The 17,129-nt window shown below is 40.8% G+C and overlaps 2 protein-coding genes across 11 annotated transcripts in view; both read right to left on the reverse strand.

The window, feature by feature from the left end:
* Positions 1-388: 388 nt before the first annotated feature.
* LOC116391862 (MORC family CW-type zinc finger protein 3) lies at positions 389-14,507 on the reverse strand. 4 transcript variants are annotated; one of them, XM_031862833.1, is made up of 18 exons: positions 14,428-14,507; positions 14,252-14,324; positions 11,794-11,926; positions 10,093-10,313; positions 9,837-9,984; positions 8,990-9,143; positions 8,062-8,190; positions 7,404-7,523; positions 7,220-7,323; positions 6,684-6,812; positions 5,854-5,970; positions 4,902-4,973; positions 3,965-4,004; positions 3,492-3,844; positions 2,307-2,826; positions 1,943-2,121; positions 1,244-1,379; positions 389-1,146 (listed from the first exon to the last, which is right to left on the reverse strand). In XM_031862833.1, the coding sequence occupies exons 1-18, from the start codon at positions 14,464-14,466 to the stop codon at positions 1,009-1,011; spliced, it is 2,805 nt and encodes a 934-aa protein (XP_031718693.1). In that variant the 5' UTR covers positions 14,467-14,507; the 3' UTR covers positions 389-1,008. The 4 variants fall into 4 exon arrangements, with proteins under 4 accessions (XP_031718693.1, XP_031718692.1, XP_031718695.1 ...); XM_031862832.1 differs by having other exon boundaries at positions 4,902-4,976; XM_031862834.1 differs by having other exon boundaries at positions 1,054-1,379; positions 4,902-4,976.
* Positions 14,508-15,710: 1,203 nt separating this feature from the next.
* pmt (phosphoethanolamine methyltransferase) overlaps positions 15,711-17,129 on the reverse strand; it is a 30,856-nt gene continuing 29,437 nt past the window's right edge. For all 7 annotated transcript variants that reach the window (XM_031862774.1, XM_031862773.1, XM_031862772.1 and 4 more), the window contains 4 exons: positions 16,973-17,095; positions 16,687-16,818; positions 15,961-16,077; positions 15,711-15,865 (listed from right to left, as the gene is read on the reverse strand). In XM_031862774.1, coding sequence (XP_031718634.1) covers positions 15,755-15,865; positions 15,961-16,077; positions 16,687-16,818; positions 16,973-17,095 — 483 coding nt within the window. In that variant the 3' untranslated portion in view covers positions 15,711-15,754. The remainder of the gene's footprint in view (positions 15,866-15,960; positions 16,078-16,686; positions 16,819-16,972; positions 17,096-17,129) is intronic.

Genomic DNA, 17,129 nt, shown 5'->3' on the forward strand with positions numbered 1-17,129 from the left:
TGTGCGGTCGGGGAAATCTGTCTTGGACACACCGCGCACAATTAACTCGTAAAAAACAGTAAAGTCATGAAATAAAAAGCACAAACACCTACAATGATGCCTCATCAAGTAGCATAATATACATATTAATGACACATATTGGGTTGCCAAGTAGTGAAAGGTTCCTTTGTCAGGTGCTCCAGCATGACACTGGCTGGATCAAAATCCATTTAAAAACGTATTATTTACCTATAACTGCATCGCTTATTTGAAAGTGAGAAACAACGGACTATTATTCTAACTGATGGATTGCAGACATTTATAACTTTGTGAGCTTTCTTTTTTTCCGCGTTAAAGTGTATTTTTTTTGGGGGGGGTCCAAGGACAGAGGATGTGGTGTGCTGTACAGATTGTAAAGCTCTCGGTGGTAAATGTGTGATATTAGGCTGTACAAATAGATTTAATTGAATAGTCAAACTTTTTTTTAAAGATTTGGTCCAATCTGTGATCATGAATTAATGAATATGACAGAGCATTTAGCTGATGGTGTAATACAAAATAACCCACATTGAACAAATAACAGAATGTAGTCCCCTTTATTTCATTTTGGATCCAACTAACTGACGGCAATACTTGCAAGAGAAAAAGTTAGTCTGAAAACAAAAAACAATTGTCAAATTAAATGATGATTTCTGAGATTTTCACATCCTTAACACTCCAAGAATATGGATTTAAGAGCCACATTTTCATAAATAGGCTTCACTGCCACCTTGTGGAAAATAAGAGGTACTGCAGAACTTCTGCATTTAAGCAAGAGCACACTTTTAATTAACCTTGAAAATAAAGAGGCAGTGTACAATAAATGGTTTCAGTATTTTAATGCAAACGTAAAAAGTCTCATTTACGGATGTGTGAACAAATCTAGAAACAAGTATGAATCCATGTTGATCACATGCGTATAAAACTAATTTAAATAGAAGCAAAACAAAAAACAGCACCACACTTTTTAGAAACAGTACATTTAAAATGTTATATGTTCGTCAATGGGACAGAAATGTTCACAACAATGCTTCTTGAAATAAACAAGCGCACGAAAGGGATGCAAAGTGAACTGGCAATATGTGTGGAGGCAAAAGAAGCTTGATAGACGGCGTTCGTCTTACGACTCTGAAAACAAAGACTACAAATGTCAATCCAAACTTTGAATATAAAAAACATCAATCTTGGTTTATAACAGTACTGATCATAGCTTCAGTGAGTTGACCTCTATGATCTGCTGCAGGATGTTGTCCACGTCGGTGGTCTCCATGCTGATGCCAGCCAGGTCCAGTTGAGGCAAGAGGGCCGTCAGAAGCACCACCACGTTGTTACGGATGCTGCGCAGATCTTCCTGTGAAGGTCTGATTGGAGAACAGCTTAATCATTAAAGCTATTAAAATATTTCAGTAGCTCAGGTGATGAAACTCTGTCAAGGGGAATTCACATTTTATTTACGAATCAGCAAAAATGGAGAACAAGTATGTGTAAACAACTGCAAAAGAGGACATGACTTAACCGTTTTTGGAGAAGTGCGAGTAGAAGAAACAGCAAAGAGTGTTGGTAAAGATGGAAGCAGATATTTGTACTGTGATCACTTGGATTGCTTTATCTTTTAGAAACATTTACGCCCCTGCACACAAATGTGGTCCTGCCAGCTACAGGAAATGACTCTTTATACTGGAAGTATATAGAGACAGATCTTTATATCTGAAAGTCAGCAGTTTGCCATGCTTGGAAAGTACAGACAAACCACAGTCAAAGATAGTAAATAAAGTTAGAGGTTGGAGTTGGATTTATTTTTTACTGCCATCCACGACCGGAATCTTCAAAGAAAAGCTATGATTGAGTAACAAATTTCTGGCCTGTAAACAAACTGATTCTGAACATTTAGGGGTGCCGGCGCACGTCTGTCGAGAATACACACCTGTTGCTTTCACAGGCCTCGTTGTCGCCGACTATCATCCTGCTATGAGTTTCCGTCTTCTCCTTCTTAGACACGTTCTGCTCAGACTGCACTATTGACCCACACACAGCTCTCTGACTCAGGACCACCATCTCCAGACATCCTGGAGCCAGCACCGAGCTGCTGGATGAACTAGAGCTCTGAAGCAGAGGAAAGAGAATCCAGGATTACACAGAGTTTGCCGTTAGATCTTCATTTAAGATCAGTCTGAGTAGATGGCCTTAAAAAAGACATTTATCTTTATCAAGCACTCTGCTCATATGCGATTTTTTTTGTCATGCGTCATCAAAATGAACCTAAAATATTGGGTATAAACTCTGCTGACCTCAGCCACGTCGGTCTGGCAGCCGACTTCTCTGTTTGCTCGGGATGCTGGCGGACTCTCCGGTCCTCCGGTGGGCTTTTCAGCGCTGCTATCAGCAGTCGTCATCGTGCCTCGAGTCGTCTTTGTGACCTCCAGAGCTAGAAGCCGCCGTAGCCTCTGGGCCTCTTTCTCCAAGCCCGCCAGCTTCTGCACGTTAGCTTCCCGCCCACTCCCCTCTGGAGGCAGTGGTCTGCTCCAAGGCCCTTCTGTTCGACTCAGAGGAGATACCATCACAGTCTGGGTGGAGGGGAGTGAGTGGGTCCAGGTGAGACTGCTGGGGGTTCGCTGTGCTGCATCACCTGGTTTCTCCACTCGGCTGCTACCGTCAGGATTGGGCTTCTCCAAGGACACCGTCTCGGGTATATTTATTTGGTTCTCAGGATTCATCTCTTGGGCCATCTTTTCTGAGTCACGCTGCTCCTCCTGAGGACATGGCTTCTTTCTCACACCGTGAATTAAAGATCCTGATTTCCTCTTGTGGCTACAGAGGACAAAAGCTAGTCAATGAAATTAACTGACAGACACTTCAAACAGTCTTGAGACAGTTAATCCATAACAGAGTATTTCATGAGCTCTATCTTGTTGTCAAAGTCATGTTATTATTGTGAGATAATGCAGCTGAAAACATACACGGCTCTGACAATACTCACTGCACTACATGTTAGCGTCAGGGTTAGCACTATTAACTCGTCTTTTTTCACTCAATGCTCGTTATATAAGGGTTGGCAGGGTCAGGTTTAGATTGTCTGTGGAAGCAGAACTCTGGTTGTGTCAGAGGACACTTCAACATCGGAGATGTGAAAGTCAGTGATTCTCATAAAACACACCCAGAAGACTACTAATAACTAAACATTGACATAGTTGAACGGAAATGTCTAAAATACGCGTTAGCAAACAGACAGCAGCAACCTCTTGAATCTCAAAAGGTTGGAGTTTCCTGCACGTCCAGCTCCCAACTGCATTACCATTCATTAACAACACAACTTTGTAATTGAGTTTTCATCGAAAACTAAAGTGAATGAACAAATAATTGTTAAGTGGGGTTAAAAAACTTTGTAAAATTTAAAACATGCCTTTAAAATGACGACACTGGAGTATTATTCACGATTCTGAACTGGCACACAATACACATGCAACATAGCGAACCTTAATGCGTATCTGTTCTCCTCTTCTCTTTCAACCGGCTCCATGTTTTTGTCTCCCTCTTTATCTTCACCCCTGTTATCAATGGTCTCATTTTCCACATGTGTGACTTCAATGGCCGTGCCTCTTCCAGCGCGATTCTGTTGCGTGCGTGCGACTTCAGCTGCGACTGTACTTTGTGTCTGTGCATCATCGTGAACGCGTGCGTCTGTCAGGTGATCTGTGCTGGTCTGATCTGGCTCTAGTGCGTCTCCCTCTGTGTGGCATTGACCTGTCCGCAAGGTGGGCCAACTTGGCTCTGATGAACTGCGTGAGACGATGTTGTGTTTAGCCGTTTGGTCCTGGGACTTGCACACCTGCGGCACAAACAAACAAGCACACTTATAGGCAATGTATCCAGACGTTGTACAGCTAAACAGCACACTGGCGTCTTTATCAATAGCAAAGTTGCCTAAAGTTTCCAACTTTTCACAAACCTCCAAGGATTTTTCTCGTTTTCTGCTTTTGGGATGCTCTCTGCAGGAAAAACAAACAGATTATTGACTTGAGAGGGGAAGATGATCTAAATTTGGCGATGTCTAACTGTACTGTATATATTGTTTATAACTCCAATAACTGAATAGGTTCTCACTCAGTTTTACTCATTGGTCTTCTCTCTAATTCCTTTGTGGTCCCAAATCCTTAAGATCTGAGAGTATTAAAGATTGTTTTTGTGTGCCACAGTTATAGAAAAATGATCAGTTAGGAAGTTAAATTAGAATAAGTAATTTCTGATTGGCTGTTTGTCTCCAATCCGACTGCTAGCAGGATTATCTGTTACTAGGGAAGAATGGAAGCACTGGGAAAATAGTAAGAAGGCCCATTGCAGCCATGCATATAGTTTTTACAGTTCCGGTTACATCAACCTTTTTATTATATTTGATGAACCTGAAATTCCATTTCTAAGTTAGTCTATAATGTATTACCTTGCAACAAAGGTGTGTAGCTAACTCCTGCAAGTTAAACAGTAGTTATCTCAGCTAGTAAACTAATTTGATGATCCTGGATCCTAATAAGCCCAAAATTTCCAATGATGCACAAACACATTTTCATATTAGAGGTTAAACACTTTTTGGTTTCAATCAATATTTGAATCACTTTGCATGTATGGGTAACAAGTCACCACGTTTTGAAGAACTGACTGATTTCTCATTTCAGTCCTTCTACGTTGATCACTGTTGGGCAGAGTATCGCAAAAGCAGACACACGCAGTCACATGAACCGGAAATAAGAGCTGGAAACTGACAGATGAAAACCACAACATGGTACATGAACCCACATGCAGTTAGAGTAGCAGTGCGAAACGTCTCTCCGTGTCTAAATTCTCACACAGACAAAGTTTGAGAGGTCTAGAGAAATTAAATGAGAGCTTACTGTTTCTTGTGGTTTTTCTGGTAGCTGGGTGTTAACAGCTCACAGTCTTCTGCTTCCTCTGGTGAAGAGCAGCTTCTGAAAGACAAAGAGACCTGGCAGCTCAATAACTGCTAAACTTCAGCTCAGGGCCTTCCTGGTTTAGCCAAAACAGACACGCACTGACCTCCGTGCATTTGATCTTAATTATCTTATTTATTTTGCAGCATTTTAAGCCTTTATTATAGACCATAGAGAGATGACAATGAACGAGGGTGAGAGAGATACCTATCTAAAATCTTTCTGGTACACAGACCAAGGTACTATGGGGAAACTAAAATGTGACTCGTCTGTGGACGAATGACGAGTTGCTGCTTTGCTTCACCATACAATACCGGTAGTCCGTTCAACAACATTGTCGTCGTCGTCGTCGTCGTTTCTGGCGCATGCTCATTACATAAAACAATGGGCATGAGCGAATTGAGATGACGTCATTGTTTCCCAAAGACTCCGGTTTACGTCCACACAGTTACACAGAGTAACTGGAGTTTTTCAAAAATCAGAAGGTGTTTTCAAAAATGCAAAAATTGTTTTAGTGACGAGAGGACAAAACGTAGAAGAAAATATTGGTTTTCAAAAATATCTGAATACGTATGTAGACGGAGCATGAAAGGGTCACTTCAGTAATTCAGTACTGCACTTTCATAAAGCTGGGAGACTTATACGATACAAATAAAAATAAGTAATTGTCTAAAATGGAGGCCGGGGTATCCTGACGTTAAATCAGTGGTATGGGTGACAATCCCCCAAAATGCTCAATCCTGCATTAATCATAATACAACTGAACAGTGGCCTTCATTAGACCATTCTTGCCTGGTAAATGTCTCCACTCCACGCCTTCAGTTCAAAACACACGCTCTCCAACATTTAATGTCTTAAGTCGAATCCAAGGAAATCAATAATAAGATATACACACCTGTAACTTGGATTGGGGTTCTGGCTGCAGTTCCAGCTTTCAGGAACCACATTGTAATGACTTGCCGGGACGCATCGCCACTTCAGGCAGTCTTCACACTGTAACCACATGGGACCCCTGTACATACAGACATACATGTATGAGAAGTGTCAGTACACAGAAGCTGGCACTAGAGGGGGAAGTTCTTTCACCAAAAATAATAATTATTAGAATAAACATCACAGTGAGTCTATCTGTTTGTGTACATGAACGTGTCTTTTCAAAAGCCATATACAACATAAAAATATTTTCTGTTGGAGCCGTTTATTTTATGGTTCTGCATGCCAAATAACTGTTGCTCAATGGGTATAAAGGCTGTTGAAGATCCTTGCCTCAGCATGTTTACTGTTCTTTGCTACTGTCGAGACAGCAGCTCAAGCGTCTCAAGTCTCTAATTTCAAGCTTTGGGAGAAAAATGACCTATTTTACACTTTCAGTTAATTTGACAAGTTCCTACATGAGTGGGTTATTAACTGACCTGCATCCTCCTGTATTGTTACCGTCTTTATCCATAAAAGGCTTGTTGAACGTGGACCAGTTATTTTACTCTTCCAGTGGATTTAACAATTTTGTGTACAGATTTAAAGGCAGATGGACCGGACGAACCAAATCCTCTTTCAGTTGTGAAAGACACAAATCAAACACGTTTTTCTCAATTAAATTAACAAATTCAATTTTAACATATTTTGGACCAAAGTTATGAAAACGCTTGAAGGTGAGGAGAAGAATTTTCTTTTCACTCCTCGCACTGCAACTTCCAAGATAAAAAAAGCAACTAAGTCAACACTTACTCGTCAGCATCCGGCTGGTCCGCATTTTCATCTCTTTCCACGGCGTGAAACTCACGCTCTCTGGCCTTCTTCTCGATCACCTCTTTCCAGTAGTCGTTCAGCTTTTGGCCCAAAGCACCAAGTGTGAGTCTTGGGAGAAGAAAAAGTAGAAGACAGTGCATTTCTTTAACTGTTTTACCTTATATCATAAACACAACAGTGTATCAGGCCAATACTGCTTAACAGGTCTGTTTCTCTAGAAGAAAATAAAGTCTTTAATCAAAATTATTTTAAGGATTCTCTGATCATCATCATCAGCTTCCTGGCTGTAAAACACTCACATTTGGTGTGAAGTTTGCAGAAATAAAAGCACTTCCGGGAAGAGCTGCATGAGTCACTAGTGCTATGTTTCCTAATAACTTTGTAAACACTGTATTGTAGCAGTTATTTTCTGCCATTCTCTGCTTTATGGCAAGAACCAATCCAAGCAGATAGCTAATTGGCGCATATTAGCACAGAACTTCTACCTCTTGGTTTTGTCTGTGTGTGTGTTGTACCTGTATTCTTTGGTGTATTCAAAGTCTTGCTTGTTGTGGGCAGGTTTGAGAAAGTTACACTCGATGATACCGATGACCCCGACACCTGCCCTTTGACCTGAAGCCTGTAGGGAATTGGGAAGTGTGATTAAGATCACCGCGTCTGCAATGAATGAAGACATACGGTCGCATCCTTTTCCCTTACCTTCAGCTGGCAGCCCACTTTCTCGAAGGCTTTAATGAGTCGGTTCCTGTGGTACATCATGATGCCATAGTGGTCTTTGTTTTTCGGGTTCAGCCCAAAGGTCACCTTCACCTTCTCTTTCTGACAGACACCAGTCAAGTTTAACAGCACTGGGCATTAGCAGGTTGAACAGCATTGAACAGCAGCAAAAGCAAATGTTTACATTTTTTTGGTTGATACAAATATAATATACTAATATTAATGCAAATATGAAATAAATGTATTTTTTCAATGATTTAAATTACAACTAAACATGAAAGGAGCCTGTTTTTTTCAACAGCAAATTAAGGATAACTCTATGAAATTACCGATACGATACCCGAGTTTCAGTACCAGTGTCACCAGTGTGGATATAAAAAATCAACAACATAGTTCTGCATTTGCCATTATTTTTCCTCGGGTATATTTCGGTGGACGTAGTCCGTATTAAAAGTTTTGATGGATACTGTTAAACAAATTTGAGAGAAAAGATTTTCAGAGACGATGCGTTTTTCCATTTAAAAAAATTGATAACAAAAATCCCAGAAAGCCAAGAGAGTGGTGCATTTCAATTGTGTAGAAAAAAGCTACCGTCTTCCCACTTCCTGTACGGATATCGCATCTAATATTTTAGGGATACACTGAAGTGGGGTTTGTACACATCATGCTCAATGTGTTTCAGCCTCCTCGACACCAGCTTAACCAGAATCTTCTTCCCCCTCAGTATAATCCGTGTCCTCGGCTTCAGATACAAGATACCGAGGTAGGCCTGAGTCGAACACAGAAACAGAAAGAGAAAGCATAAAAGTGAAAACAATTAAATTTAAAACACCTACTCATAATATTTTTAGTCTGATACCATCTGTTGACACTCTTTAACATGTTGATGTATAGCCTGAGAGTATATTACTCAAACTCTCTCTTGAAAAACTACATCTATAGTAATTATGAATATTATGACTCATGGTTCAAAAGGAAACTGGGGCAGTGTTACTACAAAACCAAAGGTACGTCTCTGCATGAAGCAGACACCTTCACCCAGCCACACACAAGCACAAGTTTGCATAGGACTTATATTTTCGATGTACTCTAGGGGATTACCCGCACTTTAACCACTCAAACCCTGATCTTAACCACTAGACCTAAGATCATCCAGAAGAGCTTCAAGTGTCCTAACGAGCTTGAATATTGACGCTATCCAATTAAAATGATCTTTTTCAAATTTGGTAAATATGACTCTTTCAGATAAATTTAACGATAAATCAGTAAATCAGTACCACTTTTGTACTGAAATGGCAGTATTATCATTTACCAAAATGATATACTATATGTAATTGCTAGTACTGCTATACTATACTATAATTACCACAAACGCACAAGACCACCACCATAAACGTCATTCTTTACATTGGATAGATATGATCCACCGGACTGAAGGGACATAACTGTATCAAACAGGAAGAGGGTGCTGTTTTGGTACAACCATGTTTCCCGTCTAGCAGGTGTAACATCGAATGTTCTCATATCCTCCTCTGTGTTTGTAATGATCACACAGGTGATCCACTCACACTGAGACTGTAGTGTATGTCGGGGATGTCATGTTGGGCTGTCAGGGATCCACCGTTCCTAAGACATGTCTTCAGCTCCTCGTTATGAATCTCGGGCAAACGGAAGTCACTCACGTCGGTCTCAAAGTCCATCTCTGGCTTGCCATCTTTTGCCCTTCAGGATAACGTCAAAATACATGATACTTTCCTTTAGGAGCAGCAAAAATAAGATCTCGTAGATTTTCCAGTTGTAATGCTACACAAAACAGGGATTTTAAGTGCGTCGCCTTACACATACATACAGATACATCAGCACAATTTCACTCACCCTGGACAATCTTCATAAGTGCGGTACTTAGTATTTGATGACAATGAGAATAGTAGAGACATTTTTGAACCAACGTAAAGAAGAAGAGAAACAGAAGAACTCCTTAACATGAACTGTTGTATTTGAGAGAACTTTGCTTCAGAAAGCAATTAGGAAAAGGGACTTCAAATCGTTAAATTCAAATTTCATCTGCTCTTCATGTGATGAGGACATGAGGCTTTGTTTCCGAATGTGTTGTTTTGCATGGATTTGACTAAAAGTAATCCTAAACAAATGTCTTATGCGTGTGCTTATGCTTATTTGCCTGTTTCAGTTTGAGTGTTTTTTGCACAATCATCAATCTCGTCATATTAGAGCATACCCCCAACACATCTAGCTACTAACTCAAACCAAGGTTTGTGTTAACTCAAGCTTAAGGCACAGTTTCAACATTTTGTGAAATATGTTCATTGGCATAAACGTAAATTATTAATTACCAACATACAGGTGAAAAGAGAACAACTCATATCGCTTACTTTGGAGCAAATGTATGATTCTGACCTGCGGATGTTCCAGATTAATATCTTGGTGCCTTTCTTGGAGAGAATGGAGTCAAAGTGTGCATGTATCTGCTCCTGGGAGGTGATGATGGAGTGTTTGAGGATGGCTGCCAGGCTGGCCTCCGAGTCCTCAGTCACCACCAGAGACTGTTACACTGAGTTAAGGTCAGAACATAGAGGAGGTATGTTTGTGCAAGGTGACAAACATATTCTCTGCCAATCAGTGTGGAGAAACCATATTTTTTCATGAAGGATATTGGTTTGTTGGTTGAAGGGGACAATGGGGACAATGACGGCCTGGGCCTTGATGTTTTCCAGGTAGGTCTGAGACAGCATCCCCATAGTCTGGCAGCCGCCATTCTTGGTGAAGATGAGCGCGTCGCGGCCCAGACGCATTGAGCCAGACTTGAAACCGTTCCCGTACACACCGATGGCCTGCTGACTGGCCTTACCTGAACCCTTTTCTGTAAAACCAAAGCTGGACATATGGAGAAATAAGGATGTAGGTTTGATCATTTTTATTGTCGACAAAACCGTCATCATTAATAAATAGAAGTCAATAGATGCGATTCATTTTTACATTGAGTAAATGTGTCTTCAAATTAATTGTTCGAACTCACACAGGCTCCGCTCTCTACTGGACTCTATGGGTAATACTGTCACATGCGTGCATTCGCCCACTGAAAACCTGCATATGTGTAGCCAGCCATTCAGTGTGTGCCTGCCCGAATATGTGCGGACCCCACAGTATATAAGGCAGCACACACCGCTGTCTCACAATCCTTTTTCTCTTCACTGCTTATCTTCAAGACCTCCCTGGGTTAACAGTGGGATGTGGCATTACCTCTCTGTAAGGAGGTAATACACCTCATTCCAGCTTCACCCAGGGGAGGGGTAGTGTACACATGTGTCTGTTCAATCCTCATCGATCTCCAAATGGGAGACAAGACGGATTAAACACAGTGACAGGATGTCTGCTGCTGCATTTACAGGTGAGCCGGCAGCGATGCGTTCACGGACCTCATCACCGGCTCTGCTGTTTCCATGTTGTTCATGAAGGGTGTGGCGGCGGACAGGACCGAGACAGAATGTCGCAGCTTTTTGCTGCTGCTCCACAGCTGGTCGCTCATCCTCTAACACAGTCTTAACAGAATGGATGGACAGGACACAGAGTGTGTTATTCTCTCCAGTTCTGCAGAGTCCCTACTCCATTCATGGAGATCAAGGGGTCAAATCTAGCCTGTGTGAGTAAGACGGAAGGTGACAATAATGTAACCCTAGTTCTATGAGTACAAGCTCAGCCCTCTACCAAAGGGGTCCTGTGGCTCCTACGCTGCACGCTGAAGAGGGTGTAGGAGGTCAGACAGCGGTGTGTACTGTGGGGTCTGGACGTATTCGGCTAGGCACGTTATGATAGGCCGGCTATGGTTATTCTAATTTTCAGTGGCCAGTAGAGGGCTCCCCCTGTGCTTATAGAACTAGTGTTACACTATTGTAACATCATTTTGTCCAACCAGGCGCCAAAAACCTAAAGACATTAACTTTATAATGCTAGAAAAAAGCAGCAAACCCTCACATTCGTAAATTGAAATAATGTTTAGCATTTAATTTATTTATACACTTAAAGGATTAATGGATTATCAAACCTCTGACAATTAAATGTATTCATACTCTAGTAATTAATCAACTCATCTCTTCAGCTCCATGTATGCGTGTGTAGTTACATTCTTATTTGTGTGAATTTGATGGACACTCTTGTGAGTCTTTGTCAGAGAATGTGTTTGTGTATCAATTTGCGGTCTGAAACGCTGGTGAGTCACACTGTGGTTTAAAGAAGGGAGGAACCTATCAGTGTTTGACAACATGCCATTAAATGTTTCTGATGCAACATTGACATTTTTGACGTGTTTTCCCATGAACACGTCAACTTGATGTGGATTTGCATGTGTGCGTCTTACCTGAGCATCTTGTGCAATTTGTTGGGAGTCATGCCGCTGCCATTATCAGTGAATGTTAGACACAGTTGACCAGCTTCATCAACTACATCTATCCAGATCTGTTTAGCGGATACACCAGGATCTGAAGCATTGTCTAGAACACAAGATGAAATAAATGAATTAAAAACAGAGAAGAAGAGATCTCTGTGATCTTTTGAACCCTTATTATAAGGCCTACTAGTTAGATGATTACTTTAAAATGTTTTAATAATTATATTTGTTCACAAATAGTAAGCAGTTCACTAATTATTTTACTAACAGGTTGTGAACATAGCATTGATAATTCACAGCACCTGGCATTATGTATCGCCCAAAGGACCTAATATGGAGAGGGCAGAAAAGAGTACGAGCAGCATGTGAGCAGTGCCAGTGTACAGGAAAAAGCCTTGGTACACCAGGAGTAAAATGAAGCAGTGCTCGGTTTAAAAGCACGGTTTAAAAATGTACAGGTTGTAGTTCCGCCCACCTTAGTTACCTTTGCTACCTCTGACAAGCGTTAGATTGACCAAGGAGGTTCAAAGTTTTTGCGCCCTGAGCAACTTTCAAAAGAATTAAGGGAACACCGTTTCTGACGCTGTATCTAGCTCTCTTTATACATCTGTGGTTTCCAAAAGTATACCTCACACCACATAGGAAATAACGAAACAAAAAAGCCATGACAATACACACACTTATATACTTTACACTTATTAGTTATGAACCCCACTGTGTATTGCGTCATTAAGCTTACATGCACTTTGCAATGGTAACAGCTGCAGATTTAATAAATTAATTCGATTTCGCCGGCCGAAATAACACTGTAAATGTCTGATCAATTTGATCAGTTGCAGCTAGCTAGCTAATTAAGCTAATTTTAGCTCCTTATGTTGCTTAAAAACGCCGTCTCTAACTACCTTAGTGTTTAAAAATGGACTCGTAAAATTGGAACCCTGAAAAATGCCAGCTACACGTGTCATATTGCACAGAGAGTAAATTGTCCCTATATTGCAGTGTATATCAGCGAGTTGGAATTCAGCCAATCATTCAGGGTTTTATATTATTTAGAACTGTTTTTCCTACTGCAACATGTCTTCTCTGAAAATATATATACGATGCCGATTCCTGCAGAAATAGCTAAAGAAATGAAGACGCATGTACAATAAAGTATAATAAGGTGACTGTAAAATCGCCACCGAGTAGGGCTGCACAATTAATCACAATTCTATCGGAATCACAATATGGCCAAATATACACTATAACAAGTTACAAAGGAAATTACCAGATAGATCATTAGACAACACAGGGTGTGTTCCTATTATTCTGCCCCAAGCTGTATGTACAGAGCTTAAATATTAGAACCGTCTGTTTTCCACACACCACAGCTACAGCACGAAAAACTAGTGTCGAAGTGTGAATGGTTTATACATAGTCTTTTGCTATTTTCATGCTTCATATTGTATACACTGTATGCCAATACATATTCTCATCCAGTTTTAGTTTACTTCTCTAATCTCTACCATGCAGCTGTTTTTACTTTGCTGCATGTGACCTTTTGCTTTTCTTCTTGACATGTTTATCTTATCGCGGATCTCAACAAACACCTCTCTGACACTCAACTAACATTGAATATAATATTCTCAGAGCTAGAATTAGCTGCAGATCGTCCAGCTTTTCATGAGCTATTGAGTCACTATTGTGAGAACGTACGGCATTCCCTTTACAAACATGAGCTTTTTAATGCAAACATAAACTCAAGGTGCAATGCCCCTGTGAGCAGAGATCACAGACGATCATCATGTCCAAACAGTGCACTTACTGCATTATACAGCACACTCACTCCCACTGCTCCTCCTGTCAAAACCTAGCAGCCAACAGACTGTCAGCACGTCTGAACTAGTAGGAGACCACAGAGTGGAGGATTGGCAATGTTGACAGCCCAGAAACAGACTCTTTGTGTCAAGTGGAAGGACAAATCATATGGTGAATAAATGCTGAATTGTAAAAAGTTCAGGCTTTTTGTCTTTTTCAGCCCAGAGATCTTAAAGCCATACGGTGAATTTATGTACAATTACTGTACTGTGAAACCTGACCGCAGTTTACAAGTTAGTAGCATTTTAGGAATATTATGACCATTGCATGATGATAACTAACGCATTATAATAAGCCCACTTATTATTATAATTATTTCCGTAACACTCCGCTGTACTTTCAACAGACACAGAGAAGCGTGTACCAGTCATACAGTCGCTAAAGGGTGAGAAAGAGGAAGTCCACTCGGTCCATTATAGCACCAACACACATCTGTTAAACACACGGTTCAGGGTGCGCGTTACAGCGGAAGAGTGCGCGACATGAAGTCATGGAAAGTTGCAGCAGCAACAACGGGCACCAGAGCTGCAGGTGCACGAGTCTCAGCGTAGTCCTTCATAATAGCACCCACCTATTAACTCTGCCACTGCGCTGAAGGGCCAGGTGTGACTTGTGGAGTTGCTATTCAGGAAGGAGGGACTCATCTTTAAAACAAAAACGATCAGTTTCAATTATTCTGCCCCCTTCAAGTTATTTTGCAAGTACATACACATTCTGCCATGATGTGAAAAAATGTGAAATACGTACGGAACTCAGGCGAATCCCATGCTCGCTTAACCTCGCCATGACTGCGACTGAGTATTTGGCCTCTCACGGTCTGTTTTCTGCGCGCAGACACGTGACCAGTCACAGGCTGTGGGCGTAGCGCATCTCTGAGCAGCGCTGTCAAAGGAAGTCACTGAGAAAGATTAAAGAGGCGAGCGAGCAAGACCTCACTCACTCTGAACACCAACAGTCTGAAGGATTTTTTTTAATTTTTTATTTGAGGATATAAATCCGTATCTAGCAGTTCTCTGTGACATTGCTTGTGATTGATAACATTCTCAAAACACCTTTTAATTGTCCTATCAATACTTTTAGAAAGCCACGTGCCATAGTTGTGTTGTCAGCGTGTCTGTTCGGCATTACATTGATGTTTTACAGAGCAATGTCAAGCGTTAGTGTGTCGGCCAAAAAGATACATGAGGTAGTATTTAGTTAGGTGTTTAGGATGCTTCAACGAAGGTGGGAGCTGCTGTAGTTCCTGACCGTCACATGAATACATAACGTCACAAAAATACTTGACAATCCAGCTGCCTGAGGCGTGACGTGAATGCAGACAGCATGCAATAATTGATTAGTTTATTTCAACATCTGTCTATTTTTGTAACCTGTGTAACATTTGCAGCACAGCAGCCGCTGTGGCCACAGAGTGGCAATCACAAGATAATTAAATGCCAAAACAAAGTGTAGAAGCAACACAAGGAGAGTCATTATGGAGCCAAATCCAGGTCAATAGTTTTGATCATTTGAAAAACCTGAAAGTTCAAGTTGTGGTCTTGAACATTGAAATATACAGCAATGTATTCAAAATTAAAATAAGTGAATGAAAAGTTTTTTTGGGTTGAATATAATTTTGATTCAGTTCTGGAATTTTTTTGAATACATTTTTTTTTTCATTTTTCACTTTCAGATCGTTTTTTTTTTCCAGAGGGGCGTGTCATCATGAGTGACAGCATAACAAAGAAGGCTGAGGAACTTCCTCAACCAAGGCCAAATTTCAGTAATAAAAGTTAGTGTCACTTTAACAATGAAGTCAAGCAACTGGTTTAGCCGATGAGGTTGAGGACAAAGCCATTTCCTGCAAATTGCATGTCACATGTAATAGATAGGTACTGCTAAAATCCCCATTTATACCAAATGTATCGGTAATCCGATTACATCTTTGCATTTTTTACTATAACTAAACTAACTGAAAATATACACACAGTTGTTTTTTTACAACAAGCAAAAGACAAATACATAGATAAGGAAATCAGAAAAGAAACATCCCCTTTTTTTCTTTTATTATCTTCTCAAATCTTAGTGCAATCACTCAATCCCTCGTTGCATAAAAGAGTCCCCATCGTTGGTCTCCACTGTTGGAACGTTTCAGTTTTTCCCCCCATCCGTTTACTATTGCAAAATAGTCGTCTTCAGAGAATTCCTGCGGGGAACAAGAGCAGGTATGATGAGCAGGTATTTAAAGAATTTAGAGACAAATTAAGGTTCAGTTTGTTTCTGTAGGTTATGTAAGCCAACCTGAATGAATTCTTCCTTGATGAGCTCTGCTCTCTGCAGCTCTGTCTTTATCACCTGAATGAACTGGGCTGTCCGGTCTTCTGACTGAACGCTGCAGAAACCGGCTTCCTGAAGGAACTACAGCAGAACAGACAAAGGGTGACGTAGTAGGGAATCAGCACTACCAGCTGGTGGACGGTAGTAATACAATAGAAACACATCTACAGAGCAGACTTTTTAGAAGTTACGCAATTTGTCTGGGGACTTGGTAAAACAGACATAGCATTCATTAAAAAAAGTATACAGTCTTTAATAGCATAAGATCTTAACTTGAGCTCTTAGCTTAACAGTTAAAGGATCATAGTTATGTTGTGTTTTATAGCTCATTTGATACGTCTTGGTTTTCTTCGTCTTTTAGGGAATTCTATGCATTTATTAGATAGCCAACAGTGCACACACAGGAAACCATGAGAAAGAGACATGAAAAAAATATATGAATATTCTATACATATGTTGATCTTTGCACCGCACAGTGACGGCAGAGGAGCACGACATTGCACAGTTTCAAAACGTAATTGTCAGTGCCATCTGGTGGATAAAATATGTAATGCTGCTACGGTTTCTTTATTCTATACTGGATGGTAAAGTGTCATATCATAGTAAAGAGGACCAAAGGGTTGAAATCCCCATAGGGCAGTGTGGTCCTCTCACAAACCGTTACATAATCAGGCTCTACTGTATATTTACCTTGCCATACTGTGAGGGTGTATAGAGGACGTAGCCTCTTTGTTTCACGTAGGCCTCGAACACCGGTGTCCAGGGCTTCTCCCCGCCGCAGTAATCACTGATAAGCAACTTGCCACCTGGCTTTAACCAAGACTGGACACAAAGAACAAGGTGAACGAAAAAAACAAGGCAGTTAGACCAGATCAAATCACATAAAAGGCACTAGTTTCCTAAAGACATTAAAGAGGTTTGGAAGTCAATGAAAGGACTTTCTGCTACTGTTTGAAGTACAAGAGTAAACGCTCACATGGAAGCGTTTGAAGAGGGCGAGTTTGTCGTCTATGTGCAGGATTGTGTCTCTGCTGTAGATCACATCAAAGGATCCTTCAGGGAACGACCTCCTAGTGGCATCAGCCACCTCAAACTGGACCTGAAGTAGAGTGCATGCCATTACTGAATAAAAA

This window comes from Anarrhichthys ocellatus, unplaced genomic scaffold (assembly GCF_004355925.1).
Source record: "Anarrhichthys ocellatus isolate YVR2014 unplaced genomic scaffold, GSC_Weel_1.0 scaffold27, whole genome shotgun sequence".
NCBI lineage: Eukaryota > Metazoa > Chordata > Actinopteri > Perciformes > Anarhichadidae > Anarrhichthys > Anarrhichthys ocellatus.